Source organism: Polypterus senegalus, chromosome 1, assembly GCF_016835505.1.
Source record: "Polypterus senegalus isolate Bchr_013 chromosome 1, ASM1683550v1, whole genome shotgun sequence".
NCBI lineage: Eukaryota > Metazoa > Chordata > Cladistia > Polypteriformes > Polypteridae > Polypterus > Polypterus senegalus.
Genome location: NC_053154.1, coordinates 166,280,265 through 166,306,132, shown reverse-complemented (window position 1 = coordinate 166,306,132; position 25,868 = coordinate 166,280,265). Strand labels below are relative to the sequence as shown.

The following is a 25,868-nucleotide window of genomic DNA, read 5'->3' as shown; positions in this document are numbered from 1 at the left end:
GATTATGATTTTATTGTTTACAATTGACAATTTAAAATGTAAAACTGTATTAATTGTGCTTTACAATTCTTGGTTCTTGATTTGTCTTTTACCACTCCACAACATACATATTTCTAACTGAAACAGAAATATATAACTCTGACATATCATCTTAAAATAAAATCATGCAGAAGCTGTGTTATACTACACCATCCTGTCTGTAAACAATGGCTACACACAATGATCATGCCTTTATTCATTCAAAGTTTATGTATGAGAGCAATATTTAAGTGTGCAATATACTGTGCAAACAAAAACCACTGGCAATACCACCAATGACTTAAGCCTTCAAAAAAACAATGACATTTATTGCTAACCACCAAAACTCACTTAAAGAGCATATCACACTTCTAATACTGCACACGAGAAATTAAATTAACACCATTTTACAATGAAGCAATTATCAAAACTTGTTTTGGATATTCCATGAATGGTTCTGATTGCGCTATTTCAAATTAAACTTGAGCACTTAATGCATGAACAGAGGTATAATCATAATATCACTCACCTGGATCTTTTCGACCCGGTTTTTCAAACCTCCGGTCTCCTCTATTTAAATAAAGAGAAAAAATAAATTTTCAATTAGCTCTTTACTGAAGTCACATTACATTATGCCATGTACTTACAATATTCAATAATTCAATGCAAAAATTCTGAGAAGATAATATGAAGAGAAGGAACCTGACTGCATTTATAAAAACAGATTCCAGTGCCACTGTATTGCAAGGATTCCCAACTATTTTATTCTGGACTTATTTAGATGGCTGGCCTTTATGCCAAATAGGACCATCAGAGGGCAAACTGCTTCAGATTGAAACTTGCTTATACAATGTAAGCTACCATTAAACTGAACAAGCCTATTTAATTTTTTGTGACACAAGATCAAGCAAAAGATTTATGAATAAAATTTTGGAACTAAAATAACTAGAGTGATTAAACTTTGTTTAGTTCATTTCTCCTCAGTATAAATGTAATAAAGGTGAGTAAAATAATCATTTTAAAATACATCTTACTGGTTTACACAATGTGACAAGTGCAAACGCAAAGTATCCAACTAGGATGCATACACTACTTCTGCCATGCTGTGAAACCAATGTCAGATAACTATGAAAATGTGGGACACATTGACAGGGTATTAAAAATGTTGAATGTGCAGCTATCAAAATAACCTAAGGAAAATATGTCATAAGGCAGTCATTTTTGATTGCAACAAACAAAAAAGGAGACCTATTGCTATTAATAATAAACCTGTGGGCATTCACAAACACAAAAGTGACTTTTTTTTTTTTTTTTAAATGTCACAAGATTTTATGTACGCATTATTGTAAACAATTAAGTGAGCAGAAGAAGAAATGATCACCAAAAGCGATAAAGTTAGATATGACATTTCTTTAATAATTTAATCTAGATTACACTTTTATTTCCACCATTCACAGGTGCAAAATATCAAAACAAATTAAAAGGGCCTGAAGCAAAACTTTAGGCGGCCGACACTTTCAGTGTTTAATAATAGCCCCCTTTAGCAAGTATCACAGCTTTTAAATGTTTTTTGCAGCCAGCTAGGAGTCTTTGGGTTCTTACTTGGGAGTATTTTCGCCCACCCATCCTTGTGTAAGGCTTACAATTATATAAGATTCTTGAGCCGTCTGCAGTGGCGTAGCGTAGTGGGGGCGGCAGGAGCGGCAAAGAATTACTGTATATTTTAGTCTTTTAAATTGAAATACCTAAATAAGGGGGCGGCGAAATTTTCCTCCGCCCCTGGCGGCTGACACCCACGCTACGCCACTGGCCGTTTGGCATGCTCTGCTCTTCTGAGATCAATTCAGATTTTCAAATATGTTTAGGTCGGGACACTGTGAGGGCCATGGCAAAACCGTCAGCTTGTGTATCCTGAGGTATTCTGTTGTAGATTTTGATGTGTGTTTCAGATTATTATCTTGATGTAATACCCATCCTCTTTTTAACTTCAACTTTTTTTTAGAGCTAGTGTGATGTTTACTTCCAGAATTTGCTGATATTTATTTGAATCCATTCTTCCCAATAGCAATGACATGTTCCCTGTACCACTGGCTGCAACACAAGCCCAAAGCAAGATTGATCCACCACTATGCTTAACACTAGAATTACCAGAGCCTACGAAAAAACTCGTAAATCTGTCCCACCTTAAATCGCTTCTTAAAACCATTCTCATCTCTCCGCCAGCGTCTTTTGTTAATTTAAATATGCTGATAAAAGAAAAGATGCAAGTAGCCGGGTATTCCATCCCCCCACCGACTTAGAACGTGCACAAACTTCTCCCAGCTCATGCCTTGATTGATTTTCTGGGAGTGAAATGGAGTTTTAGAGTGGAAATAATAGATCGTTGTTTGGAACACACGCATTTCATGTCGGTTCTGTTTCTACAGTAATCTGTGTAAACACATGTTAAAACAGAAACTTTTTTTATATTCTAGTAGTAGATGACAAAATGTAGGCATAAACTATATAATGAATGAAGCCTGAAGTCCAAATATCAAACAAATACTTTCACAGAAGGTACAAATCTAACACAATAATTGCACTTTTATTCAAAAATATAACTGCAGAAACAAAAAGCCGCCTTAACAATCTATTATTTCCACTCTAAATCTCCACTTCACTTCTAGATAATCAATCAAGGCATGAGCTGGGAGAAGTTGTGTGCGTTCTAAGTCGGGGTGGGTGGGTGGGGGTGTTTGGTCATGGAATAGCCGGCTACTTGCAGCTTTTCTTTTATCAGCACATTTAGATTAACAAAGCGCTGGCGGAGAGGTGAGAATGGTTTTAAGCGATTTAAGGTGGGACGGACTTACAAGTTTTTTCGTAGGCTCTGGTAATTCTAGTGTTAATAGTTGGAGAGGCGTTCTTTTACTGTAATCTGGCACTATTTTTTCGCCAAATATACCTTTGCACATTGTGGCCAAAACATTTTAATTTGACTTATTAGTATACAGGACTTATTTCCAAAATGCATCAGGCTTGTGTAGATGTTCACTTACAAACTTCAGGCACTGAATTTTGTGGCTAGGTCATAGGAAAGGTTGTCTTATGTTAACTCTTAACATAAAGTTCATATTTCTTCAGGTGTTGATGCACAACAGAACAGTGAACCACCACTCCATTCTGTAAAATCTTTCTGAAGGTCTTTTGCAGTAAAACAGGGGTTAATTGCCTTTAACAGCCACCCAACAAGCAGTTCTTTCAGAAAGTTTTCTTGGTCTTCCAGACCTCAACTTTACCTCATTCAATCCTGTTAACTGCTACTTCCTCATAACATTATGAATGAAGGGAACAGCTACCTGAAAATACTTTGCTATGTTCTTGTAGCCTTCTCCTGCTTTGTGAGAATCAATTATTTTATTTGTCAGAGTACTAGGCAGCTGTTTAGAGGGGCTCATGGCTGTGGAAAGTTGCAACAAAGGGTTTGAGCAGTCTTGAGAATTTATACAGCTTTGCAATCTGAATCACGTGGGGCTTCCTAACGTTGACGGTGAGCAAGCCAGAGGCCTAACAAGCAAATTAAGGTCTGAAAAACATTATGTGTGACTTCAGATATCTCGTGGTGCCCAAACATTTGCATAGTATTCATTTCTTATATACATACATATATATATATACACCCTTTGTGGTGCAAGCAGCTGTTGCTGGGCGTGCCAGAATCCATCGAGGAAGAAAAATGAAAAACATAATTTGTACAAAATCTAAATTTATCAATCCATGCCTAAATAATTAAATGGGCAGGCTATTTCGTATCAGTGCAATACGCTCCTCGTTAAAAAAGATGACTTCCGCTTTTATGTGCATGTAGTGCTGCGTGGGCATAATGAACTATCGTATCTGTTCAAGTTCTATTTAAATTTTAAATATAAGTAATTTTTATTTAGTTGACAGAAATATCTTAGGTAGGAAAGGAAGTTAAATTTAGTCATCATTGCATAAATTTTTCTTCACCATAGAAATGTAAAGACTAAATTCAGCTTACATTCCTACGAAAGATATTTCTGTCGACTAAATAGAACCTATTTATATCTAAATAGAACTTGAAAATATATATTTTTTAGAATTTTTTCACACCTAGGCCTTCAGTACTGCTCCGTCTGAATCAACCTGCCCCTCAAAAACTAATTTATGGTTATAAAAACCATCTTAATATGCAGAAATACAGTATAAAGAGCTGCTGTATCGCAGATAAGATAACTCCTGTAGCCACAATAATTGCCTTTATTTAATAGACATACCAGGGGTGAACAAGTTCCTTTCTACTGCAGCCACAACCGTGACACACATAAAAAACATAAACTTGCAATATTATTTAGGAAAATCGCATCATTTTACTCACCAAAAATTCGGATTATTTGTAAACAAAATTCATCCTCTTCTCTTTCCTCAAAAACAGTTCAATCACTCTGTTGTACGGATTATATGTGTGCCTCAGTTCCATCAAAAAGTCCCTTTCTATCGCCATCGAAGCTAATGCTGAAAGTTGAACCTACGGCTTCTATCCAATCAATGGGTCTGAATACGGTGACATCACCGTATGCCAGCTAGTGGGCTGTACTGACACCAACTCAAAATATGATTGGTTGAAGCAACAGGTTAATCGACATTTATTCTGTGTTAGAGTGCCTGCACAACGGATTGTGAAGGCCTCTCTGCCTGGCAACAAATGATGGCTGAAATGTGATTGGTTAAATGCTTTAATACGAAAATACATGCCTGGAAGCAGTACAACCATCGGAAAAGCTATGAAAGGAAGCGGACAGACTATTTGGAATTATTTAATAAGTATTCATGGACAAAATATAAACAACATCATTTTGTGATTCAGATATTTTTACTTATGAATATGCTAAGCACAGTCCTTCACCCGCGAATATTTACCTTATATGGGCAGGTATTCAATTACGTGGGAGGCGTGACGATGCGAGACGCAACTCCACCTCCCACGGCCATCGAGCTGCAGTCTATTACAGTATATGGACGAAAAAATAGGTTCCAGTTATGACCATTACGAGTAGAATTTCGAAATGAAACCTGTCCAACTTTTGTAAGTAAGCTGTAAGGAATGAGCCTGCCAAATTGCAGCCTTCTACCTACACAGGAAGTTGGAGGGTGAGTGAGTGAGTGAGTGTCAGTCAGTCAGGTCTTTGCCTTTTATTAGTATAGATAGAAATGGCAGGTATAATTACAAGACTTCATTCAGAATAGGAGCTGTGGCACAGACATCATCTTGCTTTAGCTCCCTTCTTCAGACTAGAAGAACACCAGGGGCTTGAAATCACCACTCCGCCAGACACAGTTTGGAGAAGACAGATCAGGAGAGTGGTAAGGAAAAGCAGATCAAACCCGGGTGGTTAAACGTTAAACATTGTGTGACAAGCACGGTATGTGGAAACCCCGATCCTACAGAGGACAACCAATTGCTTTGCCCTTGGTTTACAGTTTACCAGATGCAGCAGAGCTGCTACTGAGCTGTCCTTGCGTCACTACCATTAGACATGGCAAATTGCCGGCAGCCCCACTCACAATACTATACATATTTTCTCCATATTTGTTATAACAAAATTTCTGTTATAAAGAAACTCACTGGACCATAAAAATGTTTTATTATAATTGGACTCCACCTGTATATACATATATGTATAAAATAATATGATCTACGTTCATTTCCCTGCGTAATGTTGACTGGCAGCTACAAAAGGGTTGGAATGTCTTATGAAATTTGTATATCACTATATCATAAAAGAATAAAAATAAAAACTTGTTTCTAATACCAATTTTTTTTGACAGTATCTGCATTTTTTAAAACAAATTAGCAACGTGCTTAAATCTAGTACAGTAGAGCTCTGCAAAGTTGTGTGTCAGGGTCAGCGGATTCAGTCATTCGCGGATTTTTTCTTAGAACCTAACTATTAATTGTTAGTGGAAAATGCAAATATCCTCCACAATTTATGCCTTTTTTCGTGGCAATACTGTGCTGTAGAGATAACAGGAAGCAACCGCTGAGGGAAACGCGGTTTGGGATGGTGAAAGTAGCCAATCCGAGAGCATTATTCATTTCTCCTTGCTGCTGATTGACTGCTGCCATGTAACGCGTCTCCAAGTGAGTGGGTTTACCACTGCGGTTTGGGATGGTGAAAGTAGCCAATCCGACAGCGTTAATTAATTTCTCCTTGCTGATGATGGACTGCTGCTTTGTGACGCATCTCCAGCTGAGTGTCCTCATGTTTTCCATTTTGTTATTGTTTTGTTATTCTTAAACGCACACAATGTCGTTTTATCGCCGTGCACCTTCTAAAGAACTCAGCCTAAGCACCAGAAGAAGTTTAAAACACTCCAGGAGAAGGTTGAACTACTGGATTCGCTCCATGAACTAAAGAGTTATGCTGCAGTAGCATGCCACTATGGCATTAATGAAAGCACCATATGCTACATAAAGAAGAATGAAGCAGCGATCTGGAGTTACTGTACCTGTAAGTTTCAGTGATAGTGCCAAAAAGGTAACGACCATAAGGAATAAAAATATCGTCAGGATGGAATCTGCCTTGGCACTGTGGATCACCGACTGCAGGAAGAACATCCCATTGGACGGTAAAATTATCTGTGAGAAAGCACGGAAATTGTACCAGTAGTTCGCTACAGGAGACAATGTAGCAACTTCCTATCACAATGTTCTTGAAACCTATAAAGAAAAGCCAGCACGAAACCCCACCAGAAGAAGACCCGTACAAAGATACGACTCCTCCTGAAGCGCCTGAAGAAGAGACACCACCCGAGGAGTTTTAAATCCTGTGCATCGTACTGCACAGCTACTTCATCATCATCATCAATATCATTCATCATTGGCGAGTACCCATACATTTTACTGTATTTTAATTAAAAGAAATTATTATGTATTTACTCTACTTATAACAAAGAAACTACAGCGCATACCAAAGAAAATAAGCATGCATGAATTAAAGTTCGTATAGCAGTAACATCGGTATTTTACATCTTCTCCGCAGGAGATATAACAGTACAGTACTGTACAGTATACGGGTGTACCTTTCTATTCTGTTTTTAGGTAATGTATCAATGTATTAAGCGGAGTTTGCAACAAAATTAAAGAGCTTTGGGGACATACTGTATTTAGGGTTGAAACTATAAACATAGGCATTTAAAAGGCATTTTTAACCACATCCAAAATTCGTGATTTTTCACAATTCGTGGGTGCTCAAGGAACGTAACCCCCGCGAATTTTGGGGGTGTACTGTATATTTTTCAACTATTAGCACAGAATTAAATCGTTCTGAAATGGAAATTTGGCAAACTTTGTCTTATAATTAGCTGATCGATCCGTCAGTTCTTTTCACGTAGCACATGTTAAACTAAACACTCCCCAACCCAATCAGCAACTAGTACAACAAAGCAAGAAATGTATGAAATGGTATAGTTTATCTTACAAAAGAAACATAATGACAAACATGCCAAACCCAAAAGAAATACTGCATGTTTCAATTAATAGTCGAGTTGCAAAATGAGACACTAGAGAGCATTTTTTCCAAAAGTACAAAGATTGGGTAACTCTTTAGAAACTTAAGTGAAAGTCTGCCTTTCAGAAGTACCTGTTATTAAGAAGGGAGAAAAATAACTTCCTTACTGGCAAAACAAGGGTCATTTACCTACATTTGACAGAAGCTTGCTTGGCTACATCATCTCATGATTATTGCAATAAATGGTTAGTTCTGCTCAGCTTCACACTTACTTGAAGTGAGAAAAAAAATATTTTACAGGGAAAAAAGCCAAAATGCTACTTTTCATGATAAGAAAAACATGATTTAATATTGAATGAAGTTCTGTTTTAAGGACTCCTTGTCATGCTAAAAATAATTTTTATGTCATGTTTGCAATGATACTGTGTTCAAATGCATTTATAATGCTGGTGGCCTGCTAGAGTTCTTTCATAAAAAATATATTTTGTTTGTTAAGAAACACATATAGTAATATATTTTAACTAGTGTTTGCTGATTTGTCAAATGAAAATCACTTCACATAATCCCTTCCCAAGCTGTGTGACTATTGTATTTTTTAATATTTCAAATGCTATAAAACAAATGAAGCACACTTACTATCTTGATCAAAACATATTACAGCCCTTATTTTTGGTATTTTGTGATGTTCTCATCGAAGATAGGTTTAGGTGTTCTTTATTGGCAGTTGCAGAGTGGAATGTTAGATTTCCAAACTATGTAGACTTAGCAGCTAAAGTAAAATACCTTGCAGGTTTCAAGCTTTCCAAAACTGAAGCTTGGTTGAATTGCCTGGCCCATGATGAAGTACACACAAAATTTGCTAAGACAAAGTTCTGCAGCAATCTGAGGAATTGAAGAGTAATTCCATATTCTTTGTGGCATTACTGACACACCAAATTAGTTAGCCACAAATCTAAATTGGCCAATGTTTCACTTAGTGAACAGTAAATTAGCAAAATTCAAAAATCACTTTTGTTTTACAGCATGTTGATTTTTTTTTAACTTTACGGTAATATAGACAACATGTTCCTTTATACAAAATAGTACGGTATTTTATTAAATGCAAGTCATTAAATTAAACTGTGTTCAAAAAGCAACTAGATTGATTTTATTACAAAGAAAACCAATATACTGTCTTTCATATTAATGCAAATGGAGTCTTTCACATTAAAGAAAATGGAGTAATAAATTCAGTACCAACAGTTTGAGGAGAGGTCCCTTGAATGGAGAGGAACGACAGATGTTTATGTCTTCCAACTGTACTTGGAAAGCAAGAAAATGGGTCTGCTGATAAAGAAGCACATTTTCAGCAACATTAAGGGGGAAAACTTCTTTATTGTCTTAAAACTTTTTCATTTTGTTCTTTAATTAAGGCAATATTGTGTATAGCCTTTGAGCTACTTTTAAGCACTTTGAGCTACTGTTTGTATGAAAATGTGCTATATAAATAAATGTTGTTGTTATTTGAATTGAAGATGTGCCTCTCTCCCTCATTCTTTGGTCAAAAACAGACTTCATTTTACATGCACAGTATTATGGGAATTAAGTATTTCATGTTGACATTAAATGCAGAGTTTTCAGGAAGTAAACAATAATATTTTAGCAAAACAATGCATGCATTTCAGATATTTTGAGCATTCTAATGAATTAAGCAATACGAGTTATGTAAGATTTTTTTCCCCCATAGATATTTTTCAAATCATTTGCTGTTGACCGGAACTAGTCACTATAGGACTCTCAATCTTCAATATTTAATTTCTCCACAAAAACATGAGATTAAAAATGTTTCTCACCCATCACTACAAAGAAAATGGGGAAAGCAACATATAAAAAAAAAAAATAAGGTAAGGCACAGGGATGTGGTATAAAGCAGAGTGAATTTCTTTCACTGATACTTAGACTTGGTGTAAAAAAATCCTAACCTTTGTTAAAATTGGGATGGTTTTTGATAAAAGCCTTGATTTATTATTATTTCTTTTTTTTTTTTTCCTTTTAAGAAAAATGGTCTTATTTTACCTAGAGGGAGTCTTTCATATTATCTGATAACTCCACCACCCAGGCTGTAACTTTTTATTCCATCTGTTATTTTGCTAGGACTGCAACCCAAAATCTTTATTGTAAGGAATCTCAAAAACCTCAATCAACTCATAATAAAAAGGAGCACTATTAGATTAAAAAAATTAAAATCAGATTCTTCTTTATTTATAAAAAAATTTGCACAAAATAACTTTTTCAGTTTAAAATGCAGTTGCTAAACATTCACTCACTTGTAAATAAAGCAGTTTTGGTAAAACCATTATATTAAGCACAAAATCTAATCTCTACTGAAACTTGGCATAGTAAATCTGACACGATTTCTTAAGCAGAGGCTCCAACAAATTGTGTTACATTCCTTTATAAATCAAGACAAGTCAGTCGAGGAGGTGGCCTTGGTATAATTGTGTGTGATTAACTGCATATTGCTTCTATAAATTTAGTGAATTCACATTCTTTGAGGCTGTCATATTAGATACCCGCATTAAAAACAAATTCCAGCACAACTGCGGAATGAATTTACAAACCACCTGGGCAATCTTCTTCTGACAGTCCTTTTCTGATTTAGCTACAAATTACAATTGTGTTTTTGATATGGGATTTTAATACTCACATATATGTTGAAACTTACACTTGTAGCAAATATTTTCCTCATCTGCTAAACTCTGTAGGGTTTTGCCAGATTAACAATGGCCCAGCTCATTCTCATACTCACACACTGGATCTAATTATTACTTAAGTGGGTGAGATTTCAGATGTAAACTTTGCTCCATTAAATGGAATTCCCTCTGATTACTACAGTATATGACTGACTTGTTCTTGCCATTACCAGTGCAATCACAAATTAAATCTATGACTGTGCCACATTTACACAATAATTCTATATCAAAATTTGTGCATGATGAGAAACTTACAATTACTGAATATACAATATAGATCAGCTGACATGTAATATCATCTCTGAGAAAGGTAATTTAATGTGCTAAAAGTGCCACTTATCAGACTGTTGTGGGTGTGGATCACAGCTGTACCCAGATGTATTTAATAATTATAAATTTTATAATTTATATGAGAAGTTGTTGTCTGGCCTTGACACTGGTCACAGTCCAAAAATAGTATTAACCGGTGTTGTAAATGACATTTTATTATCTTCTGATGAAGGAAATACTACAGGAACAAGGAAAAGACAGCAACAGGAAAAGAGGAAGGCCTAACAGAAGGTTTATAGATGTGGTGAGAGAAGACATGCAGGTGATGAGGACAGGAAGATATGGAACAAGATGATCCGCTGTGGCAACCCCTAACAGAATTAAGTACAGCTTTCAACATCACTGACCACTCTATTATGTTGCCTAAGCTGGAATACTACACTGAGCTCTTACCCTTCTTTGGAGGGTTTAATTCTTATGTATTACATTGACTTCAGTATGCACAGAAATGGGACAACAGAACTCCATCATATTTGGAAGTTTAATGTAGTGTCCGAAAGGGCTCAGTAGTCAGACCTTTACGGTTTTCAGTTTTCATTACTACTAAGGATTCAGAGAATTGATAAAACAGTGAGAGGTGGAGTGTTCAGCTACAGGGTCGAAAACCGGTGGAATAAACTTCCTATTTGTTTAAGAGATGCTTCTTCTGCCAGAATTTAATATAGCATACATCAATTAGAACTACTGATTAGTTGTGCTTATTTTATCTCTGTTTGTTATTCATTTCTACAATAGTTTAACTGTTACAGTAATAATAATGGCTACTAACCCTCCACTGTTCCACAGACAAGCTGTTTTCTTATCCACGAGAAAGACAACAAAGATACTGGGAGACTTTGAATCCAAGGATGAAGGGATCGTGTCACACTATTAGACTACCCAGCACAAGTTGTATAATACTGTAGAATGTTCAGGTCACCAGAACTATGACTGTGCATAACTTTGTCTTTGTTATAACTGCCCCCAGAGGTATAAGTTCTGCACAGATGCTGCTGACTGGATGTTTTGCTTCCTGTCCTTCGCTCTCAATAATAATATCTATGTACATATAATGTTAGGATCCATTTTGTTAATTCAGATTGAATTTGCTTTGTTTACTGTGTGTTTAAATTAATCCATATTATATGTGTGTGCATTTTGTAATTGGTTGAGTTCGTAATTGTAGCTTACATGTAAACATAATTTAACTTCCTGAATCATCACTCATTAAGGAGTACTATACAAAAACAAGTTTAACTGACTTGTCAGATGGTACTAAATCATAATGCCACTAGCAATACAATCTTATCTGGCTCATTTGACTTCAAACTTTTGCTCTCAATTTTGCTTTTTTCAAACATATTAAACAAAGGTTGACTTTTAGGAGTGTTAATTCCGTGGTAATTTCTTACTGTATTTGTTGTACATTACTCTTTTAAATTAGGAGGAGATTGTAACTATACTGGAATTATACACTTTTTTTTTTAAAAGCATTTGTGTGGTTATAAGTGTTACTGTGCAGTCTGATGAACTGACATGCAGTAAACAATTCGAAGCGACTCCTACTTTGCATCTATACCTCTGTATGGTGGGAGACCGTATTCATACAATGTATATATTACATTTATATACATACACACATGCTTATTATGCACTATACACATATGAACCCGCCTATATACACTCAGCCAAATATGCATACATGTCCTATTACCTGTATTTACAAGATTATGTGCCTTCTATTGCTGTTAAAATCATGAAATAAAACTGAACTGTGGAACATATTGCAGGATGAAAATTGAATAATTAGATAAGTATACTGTCCAATTCTAATAACCAGTCTATTTTCTTGACGAGTTACAGTGAAATAAAGTTGGCATGCAAAAGTATTGGCACACTGCTTAAAATGTGTTACTGCAAAACAGTTAAATGAGCAGAAGGTGTACTGATCACCAAAAGGCATAAAGTTAAAGTTTACAGCATTTTATGCCCATTGAGTGTACTGTTTTTATTTTGTGCAATTGCAGAGTGAAAAAAAGGAAAAAAGTGCCATGCAAAGTTTGGACACCCTAAGATATATGAAATCTCGGAAAACTTTTAATAAAACCCCTGTGTGCGTCCGGGTGTCCATGTGTGTGTGTCTTCTGGTGAAGTGCGCATGCACGGGGCCGCACCGCGCACAGCACCGTGGATGCACACACACTGGAAGCTGGGCACACAGTGAATGGCCTAGCACAGACCGTCCATGATAGGCAAATAAAGCACACAGCTGGAAGCTGGGCACACAGTGAATGGCCTAGCCGCACATGATAAACAAATAAAGGACATCATTGCTGGTGAGAGTGCCGATTGGGTAGTCGCGACCACGCACATAAAATCCATTGCTGGGGAGACACCACACATACAATAATCAGCTGCACGCCACCACAGATTAAAATACTTGCTGGGGAACTGCACAGTACTTGCTGGGGAAACGCCACAGGCATGATTATCAGCTACACGCCACACATTACATCAGTTGCTGGGGACACTCTGCTGATTGCCCACTGTTGTGACAGAAAATTAAAGTCATATTACAGACATCAAAGCCAGTATTACTGTCACAGAAAATTACAGGCATTTTATGGAAATACAAACCAGTATTACTGCAAGAAAAAATTAAAAGAAAATATTACGGACGTATCTACTAAAAACATGCCACCCAAAAAAGACACGTCAAGTAGGACAAAAGACACAGACAATCAAATCCTATATAAGCAACACTTCCTGGAACAATGGTCAGCTCAACAAGTAAACATCAACAAAAGAAAGGCTGAAAGGCAAAGAAAAATACAAGCAAATAGATCGACTGAAGAAAAAGAAAATGACCGCCAGAAAAACGCTAAAAGAGAAAGACTCAGGAGAGCAAACCTTAGAAAAAGTTGGCATTCACTTGCCAGAACCAGTATTTAGCCACGGTCAGTTATATGCTGCATTATCAAGAGTTAGAAGTTTTCCAGATGTTGTTTTCAAGGTTGTAGAAGGTCCTGAACAAGGCAAACTGTTGCCAAAACAGACAGAATATTTACAAGAAATGTTGTCTATAATAAAATTTTATAGAAACATTTCATGAGGTAAAAAAAATACAAAATTTTCCTAAATACAGTATCTTCTTCAGATATTGTGTATTACAGATTGTTACAAAGTTTTACACTATGGCAATATTGATTATACTTACTGTATTGTCATATACATTTCTATTTTATTTTTAATATTATTAATATTATTTTACTTTAGGCTTCTGGCAAAAATATTTAAAAAAAAAAAAATTAAGACAACAAACAGAATGAGGTCAAGGTCCCTTGCCATTTAATATAGACTGTTCCTACTAATGTTTATGCACTACTGCTCTAGCGCCCGTTATTGTAACAGGCTTAATGTCTAGTTTTTGATATAAAGCAGGTGTACAAAATCTCATTTACCTAGGTCAAAGTGTTTTCAAGTTATCGTGTTTACATACATACAGACAGACAATTTCAAAAAATGCTAAGGAAGGTCTAAAACGTCAAGATAAAACATCCTCGAGGTTGAATTTTTTCATGATTTCTATACTTTACCTATACTATATATGAGAAAGTAAAAGTTGAAGTTGAAAAGAGAATGGGTATTACAACAAGATAATGATCTGAAACACACATCAAAATCTACAATGGAATACCTCAAGACATGCAAGCTGACAGTTTTGCCACGGCCCTTCACATTCCCCAAACCTAAACATCACTTGAAAATCTGTGGATTGATCTCAAAAGAACAGTGCATGCAAGACAGCCCAAGAATCTTGTAGAATTAGAAGCCTTTTGGAAGGACAAATGGGCAAAAATACCCCAAGTAAGAACTGAAAGACTCTTAGCTGGTTACAAAAAAAACACAAAATGTGATACTTGCCAAAGGGGGTGTTATTAAGAACTGAAAATGTTGGGTGCCCATACTATTGCTTCAGGCCCCTTTCGGGGTTTTTTTGGTATTTTGTAGCTGTGAGACAGACTTGAATAAAATATTAAAGAGATGTGTCATCTATGCCTTTTGGCGATCAGTTCATGTTCTGCACGCTAAGCTATTCAAGATAACATACATTTTAAACAAGGGTGTCCAAACATTTGCATACCACTGTATTAATATAAAGAAAGAGGATAATATTCATTTAATAATGTTGTCTGTAAACCTGGTCACATAATACAAATGATTAAACTTCAGGGGAAAAAAAAAGAAAATCAATTTAACAGTTTACCTTTCCTCCCAGCTTTGAGATCTGTGCATCTCTCTGCCTCCACGACCAAATCCAACTTCCACCTCATCAAAACTTCTTTGGTAAAACCCACTTTCACCTCGTCCCCGACCTGTGAAAATATATTCTTCAAATAATTATATTTTGGAATACTTTAGAATAAAAAAGTGTGGATTATTTAACTAAAATATTAACATGACTCATTGACAATTATAATCAATAAAAACACAAAAAAATTAGATTAAGAAGAAAAAATAATAATAAATGAGGTGTGTAGGACCAGAACTTAAAACAAATCTAAAAGGTCAAAAACACTTTAATAAACTGCGATGCAGCATCATGAAATCAGGCAGCAAGATTAAGCAGTACTACTGGAAGACATTAGGCATTTTTAGCAGGAAATGCAATGTATTCATTTCATAAGGGAGGGGGATATGCTAAAATTAAAGTTTGAACTTTGGGATTTACTGTGCAATACAAAAAATTGGTAGAAAGTTGGCTTATAAAATAAGTTCTTCATAATAAAACACTTAAAACAATAGTGTGTACAATCAAAAACATTTTAACAGTTGTCTCAAAAACAGCCAATGGGACCATATAAAAGAAATAAACACCAACACACGTGGACAAAATTGTTGGTACCCTTCAGTCAATGAAAGAAAAACTCAAAATGGTCACAGAAATAACTTTAATCTGACAAAAGTAATAATAAATAAAAATTCTATGAAATTTAACCAATGAAAGTCCGACATTGATTTTCAACCATGCTTCAACAGAATTATTTAAAAAAATAAACTCATGAAAAAGGCCTGGACAAAAATGATGGTACCCTAGAAAAGACTGAAAATAATGTGACCAAAGGGACATGTTAATCCAAGGTGTGTCCACTAATTAGCATCACAGGTGTCTACAATCTTGTAATTAGTCAGTGGACCTATATATAGGGCTCCAGGTAGTCACTGTGTTGTTTGGTGACATGGTGTGTACCACACTCAACATGGACCAGAGGAAGCGAAGGAAAGAGTTGTCTCAGGAGATTAGAAAGAAAATTATAGACAAGCATGTCAAAGGTAAAGGCTATAAGACCATCTCAAAGCAGCTTGATGTTCCTGTGACTACAGTTGCACATATTATTCAGAAATTTAAGATCCATGGGAATGTAGCCAACCTCCTGGACGTGGCGCGGAGGAAAATTGATGACAAATCAAAGAGACGGATAATACGAATGGTAACAAAAGAGCCCAGAAAAACTTCTAAAGAGATCCAAGGTGAACTTCAAGCTCAAGGAACATCAGTGTCAGATCGCACCATCCGTGTTGTTTGAGCCAAAGTGGACTTCATGGGAGGCGACCAAGGAGGACACCATTGTTGAAAACAAATCATAAAAAGCCAGACTGGAATTTGCCAAACTACATGTGGACAAGCCACAAAGATTCTGGGAGAATGTCCTATGGACAGATGAGACAAAATTGAACTTTTTGCCAAGGCACATCAGCTCTATGTTCACAGATGGAAAAATGAAGCATATCAAGAAAAGAACACTGTCCCTTCTGTGAAACATGGAGGAGGCTCTGTTATGTTCTGGGGCTGCTTTGCTGCATCTGGCACAGGGTGTCTTGAATCTGTGCAGGGTACAATGAAATCTCAAGACTATCAAGGGATTCTAGAGAGAAATGTGCTGGCCAGTGTCAGAAAGCTTGGTCTCAGTCGCAGGTCATGGGTCTTGCAACAGGACAATGACCCAAAACACACAGCTAAAAACACCCAAGAATGGCTAAGAGGAAAACATTGGACTATTCTAAAGTGGCCTTCTATGAGCCCTGACCTCAATCCTATTGAGCATCTTTGGAAAGAGCTGAAACATGACGTCTGGAAAAGGCACCCTTCAAACCTGAGACAACTGGAGAAGTTTGCTCATGAGGAGTGGGGCAAAATACCTGCTGAGAAGTGCAGAAGTCTCATTGACAGTTACAGGAATCGTTTGATTGCAGTGATTGCCTCAAAAGGTTGTGCAACAAAATATTAAGTTAGGGGTACCATCATTTTTGTCCAGGCCTGTTTCATGAGTTTATTTTTTAAATAATTCTGTTGAAGCATGGTTGAAAATCAATGTCGGACTTTCAATGGTTAAATTTCATAGAATTTTTATTTATTATTACTTTTGTCAGATTAAAGTTATTTCTGTGACCATTTTGAGTTTTTCTTTCATTGACTGAAGGGTACCAACAATTTTGTCCACGTGTGTAATTTACCTGCTTCAGATTACCTTACAAAAAGCAGGATAAACAACAAAAAAAGAATATGGCATCTTGTACAACCTACCTCTACCTCTTGAGGAACTTCGACCTCTTGGTGCCCCTGCCACTGTTCCTCCTCCTCTTCCTGTTAATCTCAGAACAGCTGCACTGTTTACAGACAATGAAAAATTTCTCTGTGGGCAGATGAAAATAATAAACAATTACTGACATTACACATAAAATGTAAACGTTAATAATGATAGAAATGAAGAACCCCAACTGTCAGGGTATTCTTTCCCAAACGGTACACTTCTTAAATCTCTAACACAAAAAAAGTTATACATATATACATATATACATACATACATATACATATATACACACATACATACATACATATATATATATATATATATATATATATATATATATATATATATATATATACATACACATACATACATATATATACATACATACATACATATATACACATACATACATATATATATACATATATATACACATACATACATACATATATATATACATATATATACACATACATACATATATATATATACATATATATACACATACATACATATATATATATATATATACACATATATACACATCTATATATATATATATACATATATATACACATACATACATATATATATATATACATATATATATACATATATATATATATATATACATATATATATATATATATGTATATATATATACACATACATATATATATGTATATATATATATATATATATATATATATATATATATATATAATAACAATAATATTTACCAATTTATATAAAAAACAAATTTACATTTTCTTTTCTATTCAAACATATTTTTATACACATATATAAATTTTAACACAACTATTAAAAAAATTTGGGGGACGGATTTTCTGGCCCCCCCGGCTTGGGGCCTTCCGGGGGAAAGGGGGGACCCACGGGCCCCAAATAAATTTTATCCGCCCCCGGGGAAAAAAGAAAAACCCAGGAAAAAACTCTTTGGGCAATTATGACCCGGAAACGGGCCCCCCAAAGAAACGGGGCTCCCGGGAAGAAAAACCTTTTTCCCGACCCGGAAAGGGCTTTAAATTTCAGAAAAGCCCTAAATAAAAAAGGATTGGGCGAGAAACGCAAAACTGGGTTTAGGGGCACCCTTTTGGGGGGGGGTTTGTTTTTTTATTGGGGAGATGATTTATGAAATGGGAGGAGGTGCCCAAGCCGGGAAAAATTAAAAAGAAATTTTTTTGGACTTTTTCCGGGGGCGGGTCCTGAGGTTAAGGGGAAATGTTTTTCACCCAAAAATAATTTTTTCCCTTAACCCCTTTAAAAATAAAAAATTTTTTATAACATAAAATTTATTAAAAACCTTCTACAAAATTAATAGAAAAATTCTAATTTTAAAAAAAAATTAAAAATAATCCCCCAAAAAACTTATTTAAAATTACCTATAACAAAAATAATTAAAAACCCAAAACAACAAAAAAAACATACAAACTTAAATATAAAAACTCCCATAAATAAAAATTTTAAAAAATAGGGATATTTTATTATATTTTCAATTTTTTTTCTTTATCAAATTATTTATAAAATCCATAAACTAATTTTCAAACAAAACCATTAAAAATATTAAATCCCACACACCCTAAATATTATATAAATATATACATACAAAAATATATATATTTACATATATACATACATATATATATTATATACATATATACAAAAATAAAAAATAAATAATATATATATATAAAATATTATATTTTTAAAATATACAAATACAACATATATATATATATATATTAAAAAAACATAAATAAAAAATATAATATATACAACAAAAAAAATAACATATATACATACAAAATAATATAATATAATATACATAAAAAATTTAAAAAAACATAATATATAATATTTTACATACCAAATTATATATATAATATCAATAAAAATATATATATTACATATATCAAATTTTATAAATATATTATATAAAAAACATAATATATAAAAACAAAAATAATAATTAATAATACAACAAAAAAACACAACATACATTAAAATTTTAAAAACAAAACAACAAAAAAAAAAACAAACCAACAAAAAAAAAACAAAACAACAAAAAAAAAAACAAAACAAAAAACCCAAAAAAACAAAAACACAAAAAAAAACAAAAACAAAATAAAAAAACAAAATAACAAAAAAAAAAACACAAAAAATTATTATTTATAAAAAATATATATATATATAATACCATATATACAATAACATATACATACATATATATATCATAATACATAATATATATACATATATACTACAAATATATATATCATATATATATACATACATATATATATATAATATATACATATATATATAACATCTATACATAATATATTATTAATATATATTATATATTATATATACATATATATATATATACACAAACATACAACATACTACTATACATACATATATATACATATATACATACATATATATACATAATACATATATACATACATAATATACATATATACATAATATATATACTATATACATATATATATACATACATATATAATAATACATCAGCCACACACATACATCACACACACATATACATACACAACACACACACATACATAACATACATACACATATATATATATACATACACTACACACACACATATATATACATACACATATATATATATACACACACACACACACACACACATATATATACATACACATATATATATATATACACACACATACATACATACATACATACATATACACATACATAATTATATATATATATATATATATATATATATATATAATATATATATATATATATAATAATATTTTCTTTTTTCCCTTTTTTAAACCCATATTTTTTATTACCAATTACAAAAATATTTTAACAAAAACACAAAAATCTTTTTTCTTATCAAATTTAACATCCTTTTTAATAAAAAAAATATTTATTTAAACCTTATTTTTACACAAAAAAAACAAAAACCCAATTTTCCCCCACAAAAAATTTAAATATTTTTTTTATACACAAAACCCCAAATTTACTTTTATATAAATTTTTTTCCCTTCATAAAACCCCAACATATTTTAAAAAATAATATATATTAATATTTTTTTAAAAAAAAATTTTAAAATTTTAAAAATTTTTTTTATTTTTATTGACTTTTTAAATTTCCTTTTAAAAAATTTTTAAATGAATTCAACCCAAAAATTAATTTGTCCCCCCAAAATCCCAAAAGTTCAACTTAAAATTTTTCATCTTCCAAAAAAAAAATAGGTAAAGGGAAAAAAATCACCGGTTTTAAACAAACCTATTTTTTATTTTATGGGGGTTTTAAATTTTAATAAAAAAGTTTTTTTGAAACCAATTTCCAAAAACCCTTTTAAATTTAACCATTAACAATTTTAAACAAAATTTTTTATTTGTTATAAAAAAAAAATTGAAAAATTTAAAGGGAAGTAAATAAATATAAAACTTTCCAAAAAAAAATTAACAGAAAAATATGCTTTTTAAAAAAAACCCCGAAAAAAGCATGCCTATTCCGTTTTACTCGCCCCGGAAGCAAGGGGAACCCCCGGGTTTAAAAGTCCATTACCCAACAGTTTTAAAGAAACCTCATTCTTTTAATTTTAAAAAAAAAAGCTTTTGTTTTCAGTTTAAACCCAAAATTTTTTTTAAAGGGGTTTTTTTTTTTTTTCTTTTTCTATTGGGTTTTGGGACCCTTCCCTCCCCCTTTGGGGGAAAATTTTTTTAAAAAAATCCGTTGGGCCCCCCAACCCATTCCCAAACCACCTTAACCCAGGCCCATGCACCGTTTAAAACCGCTATTTTTGACTCCCCTTTTCACTCCCAAACACGAAATAGTTTTACGGAATAAAAAAAATTTTTTTCAAACAAATAAAAAAAAAAAAATTATGGGCTTGTAAAAGGGGGCCAAGAAAAAATGGTTTTTCAACCGACATTAAAATCATCCTTTCAAATTTTAAAAATTTTCCCCACAATTTCCACACCCCTTTATTAGTTCAGTGTACATTTTTTTCCCCTATGGTTCCAAACCCCCAATGAGCACCTGACATTGTACTTTCTTCCCTATATAAATACATCTAGTATAGCGCTACTCAAAATCACATTTGAGTTATAGCGCGTTTTTATGTGAAAACAGCATTGTCAGATTGGGGGGGGCATATTCAAACCCGATCTGACGCTGTTCGCTTTTCAAATAATATTGCATTAGTGCGATGATGTTTTTACATATATTGTCTCTTTCATTCATCTTGGCGGTTTGTAATCAGTAATCATGCGGTGTTTTTCCCCGATCTTGCCAGTTCGCACATGTGTTGCTGTATGGTGCTGTTTCTTTTTGTACTCCAGGACATGCAGAGGACAGAATAGTACAGAGCAGTAAGTTCAGCGCTATATGCAATCAGACAGACAAACAGGCAGAGAAGGCACTAGATATATAAATAAACAGGGAAGGCACTGTATAATAGATATATAAAAAACAGCTAAGGGGATAGATATATAGATAGGTAGGAAGGAAAGGCACTATTAGATAGGCAGACAGGGAAGCTCCTATATAATAATAAAATTACTGTTATTACTATGTAGATAGACAGGGAGTTCAGCGTTGCAGCGTGTATTCAAACCCGATCTGACACTGTTCGTTATCAAATAATATTGCATGTACTTAACTATTTTAGAATAAAAACATACATTTGATTTCAGTCTTTTTTTATTCAGTTCCATTCTCTCAGTCGCTTCACGACCCCCACCAATCTGACAATGCTGTTTTCACATAAAGACGCGCTATAACTCAAATGTGATTTATTTGGAGACCGCTTATACTCGAACGTGATTTATATAGGGAAGAAAGTACAATGTCAGGTGCTCATTCAGTGTAATAGGAACCATAGCACACAGAGATGTGTACACTGCAACAAGTACACATATGCGGGAATGTAGGAAGGGTGTGTGGAAATCGTTAATATTTGAATGTGATGATTTTATATAGCACGGATCGAAATCAGCAGTTCTTAGCATTGCACCACAGCTGTCGATCAACCGCCTACTGTAACTCTGCTTTATTTTTCTTTCACTTATAGTCTAGAATAAAAGTGCACTTGTGTTTTTATTCTTGTACACCAACATAAGTTCCTGTGTTTGAGCCGAACGGGCATGCTCAAAAAATAGACGGTAATGCCTAAAAGTGCAGCACGCAGGCACTTCAGTTCGCAAGCATTGGTACGAGAATGCAGTCATAAGTACGCTGCAGTGCAATAGCACATCTTTATGTGAAAACAGCATTCTCAGATGGGGGTTAGGGAAGGATCCTGAACACGACTGAGACTGAGACTGAGAAGTGAATAAAGTAATAAATAAATAAAACTAACCTTTACAAGTATCATAAATTACTGGCTATTACACACTGAAATCAAATGCATGTTTTTATTCTAAAATAGTAAGAATAAGAGCAGTTTACTTCTCAAAACTGAACCATGCGGGATCGAACTCATGACCTTTTGATACGAGTCAGCTGTTAATACCATTATAGCTACCATGGCAGCTGTAGTATGTAATGTGTCAATATGGTATGCTAAGGTGGCTTTTTTTCTGCAGTTATATTTTTGAATAAAAGCATACTTGTTCTGTTATATGTGTACCTTTTGTGAAAGTGTTTGATATTTGGACTTCAGGCTTCATACATTATATAGTTTATGCTTACATTTTGTCATTTACTACTACAATATGAAAAACGTTTCTGTTTTAAAATGTGTTTACACGGATTACTGTAGAAACGGAAACACACATGCGTGAAATGCGTGTGTTCCAAATAATGATCTATTATTTCCACTCTAAAACTCCACTTCACTCCCAGATAATTAATCAAGGCTTGAGCTGGGAGAACTTTGTGCACGTTCTAAGTCGGTGGGGGGATGGAATAGCCGGCTGCTTGCAGCCTGATTTTTATCAGCACATTTAGATGACAAAAGACGCTTGGTGGAGAGCTGTGAATCCATTTTAAGAAGCGATTTAAGGTGGGACGGAATTACGAGTTTTTTCGTAGGCTCTGGTAATTCTAGTGTTAAGAAGTCTGCTCTTAGTTTAAATTTAGACCCTTACCAGCATTTCAAACCAGGCACAAAACTGGGAAACATCTGGAAATCAAACTGTTGAGTAAAAACTTGCTGTAACTTACCTGTTCTTCTTCTGTAAAAGGTGCAAGTGCCAGTGGTGGCAGGGGCTCCTCTTGTAAAATAGGAACAAATTCTTTATCTTGCAGGTCTGAAGGAATCTGAGTGGTAGGGAAGGGAATTGGAGCGAGAACGAAAAATGTGAATAAGTGAGGAATTTGACCCTGAACTCTGCTTTTACACTGCATCTTCAATATGGGCTCAAAGCTATAAGGCTGTTACCAAATAAAATCATAACTTGATAACATTAACAGAAATCACTAAAGCAGATTTTAGCTGAAAAACACAACACTAACAATGCATATTTGACACTGCTCCGATTATTATTATCCCAAGCAATGAATGTTAAAAATACTACAGCAAGAATTGTTATTACAAAGCAGTTATGCTTTATGGAAATCCATAAATTTAATACTCCACATCATTATACACTGGAAATATATGTGAAACTACAGGTGCATCTCAATAAATTAGAATATCATCAAAAAGTTAATTTATTTCAGTAATTCAGTTCAAAAAGTGAAAGTTGTATTATATAGATTCATAGACTGATATATTTCAAGCATTTCTTTCTTTTCATTTTGCTGATTATGGCTTACAGTGATCCCCTCACTATATTGCTCTTCAACTTTCGCAGCTTCACTCCATCTCGGATTTTAAATGTAAGCATATCTAAATATATATCACAGATTTTTCGCATGGTTCGGATTTCGCGGACAATGGGTCTTTTAATTTATGGTACATGCTTCCTCAGTTTGTTTGCCCAGTTGATTTCATACAAGGGACGCTATTGGTGGATGGCTGAGAAGCTACACAATCAACAACGTGATTACGATTAAATAAAACTCCTCAATGATATACGATATGCTTCCTGCGCGGTGCTTCGCACACTTCAAAGCTCTAACAGCCCGTATTGATTTTTGATTGTTTGCTTTCTCTGCTTCTCTCACTCTCTCTGACATTCTCTGCTCCTGACAGAGGGGCTGTTTGCTTAGAAGATACGGATGCTCCTCTAAAAAATGCTGAAAAGACTACCTTCACATTGATCCCTTCATTGCGGCAGCTTTATCGCGGTGCTTCATTTACTTAAACGCCCAACAGCCCTACTGATTTTTGTTTACTTTTTTCTCTCTCTCTCAGACATTCTCTGCTCCCGACGGCACTCCTTTGAAGAGGAAGATATGTTTGTATTCTTTTAATTGTGAGAAAGAACTGTCATCTGTCTTGTCATGGAGCACAGTTTAAACTTTTGACTAAAGGGTGTTATTTCATGTCTAGAGGGCTCTAATAATAATAAAAACGTGAAAAGGTCAGAAACAGGTTTTCTATGCTCTGTGAAAATATTAGATTTATAAATAAAGAATCCTACTTCGTGGAAATTCATTTATCTGTCTGGAGCGGATTAACCGCAATAAACGAGGGTTTATTGTATAACTGTGTGGAGAATTTCTAAGGGCTTAAAATATATAAAAATAACCATACAAACATATGATTTCTACTTCGCAGATTTTCACCTATCGCGGGGGGTTCTATAACGCAACCCCCGCAATTGAGGAGGGATTACTGTATAACTAATAAAAACACAAAATTCAGTATCTCAGAAAATTTGAATATTGTGACAAAGTTCAAAATTGTAGACTCATGATGTGTCACTCCACTCAGCCAATTAACCCAAAACACCTGCAAAGGTGTCCTGAGCCTTTAAATTGTCTCTCAGTCTGGTTCAGAAGGCCACACAATCATGCTAAAGAAGTTGGCTGTTCACAAGTATATTAATGGAAAGTTCAGTGGAAGGAAAAAATGTGACAGCAAAAGGTGCACAAGCAACAGGTATAACCGCAACCTTGAGAGGATTGTGGAATTTGGGGGAGATTCAGGAGTGGACCGTGGCTGGAGTCAGTGCTTAAAGAGCCACCACACACAGACGTATCAGGGACATGGACTCCAACTGTCGCATTCCTTGTGTCAAGCCACTCCTGAGCCAAAGACAACATCAGAAGCGTCTTACCTGGAATAAGGTGAAAACGGACTGGACTGTTGGTCCACACTCCTCTTTTCAGATGAAAGTAAATTTTGCATTTAATTTAAAAATCAAGGTCCCAGAGTCTGGAGGAAGAATGGAGAGGCACAGAATCCAAGTTGTTGTAGGTTCAGTGTAAAGTTTCCAGTCAGTGATGATTTAGGGAGCCATGTCATCTGCTGGTGATGGTCCACTGTGTTTTATCAAGTCCAAAGTTAGCGCAGCTGTCTACCAGGAAATTTTACAGCACTTCATGCTGAGGATGCTGATTTAATTTTCCAGCAGGACATGGTACCTTCCCACACTGCCAAAAGTACCAATACCTGGTTTAATGAACATGGTATCACTGTGCTTGATTGGCCAGCAAACTCGCCTGACCTAAACTCCATAGAGAATCTGTGGAATATTGTCAAGATGAAGATGAGAGACAATAGACCCAAAAAGAGACGAAAAAATTTAAAAAGGGAAAATGAAAGAAAGGG

At 34.4% G+C, this 25,868-nt stretch overlaps 1 protein-coding gene across 5 annotated transcripts in view; it reads right to left on the bottom strand.

Annotated features, from left to right (window-relative positions):
- Positions 1-25,868, bottom strand: part of gigyf2 (GRB10 interacting GYF protein 2) — a 343,857-nt gene that overhangs the window by 216,044 nt on the left and 101,945 nt on the right. For all 5 annotated transcript variants that reach the window (XM_039762266.1, XM_039762240.1, XM_039762245.1 and 2 more), the window contains exons 4-7: positions 23,372-23,467; positions 17,157-17,265; positions 14,838-14,946; positions 548-588 (exon numbers count right to left, since the gene is read on the bottom strand). In XM_039762266.1, the coding sequence (XP_039618200.1) occupies positions 548-588; positions 14,838-14,946; positions 17,157-17,265; positions 23,372-23,467 (355 nt within the window). The remainder of the gene's footprint in view (positions 1-547; positions 589-14,837; positions 14,947-17,156; positions 17,266-23,371; positions 23,468-25,868) is intronic.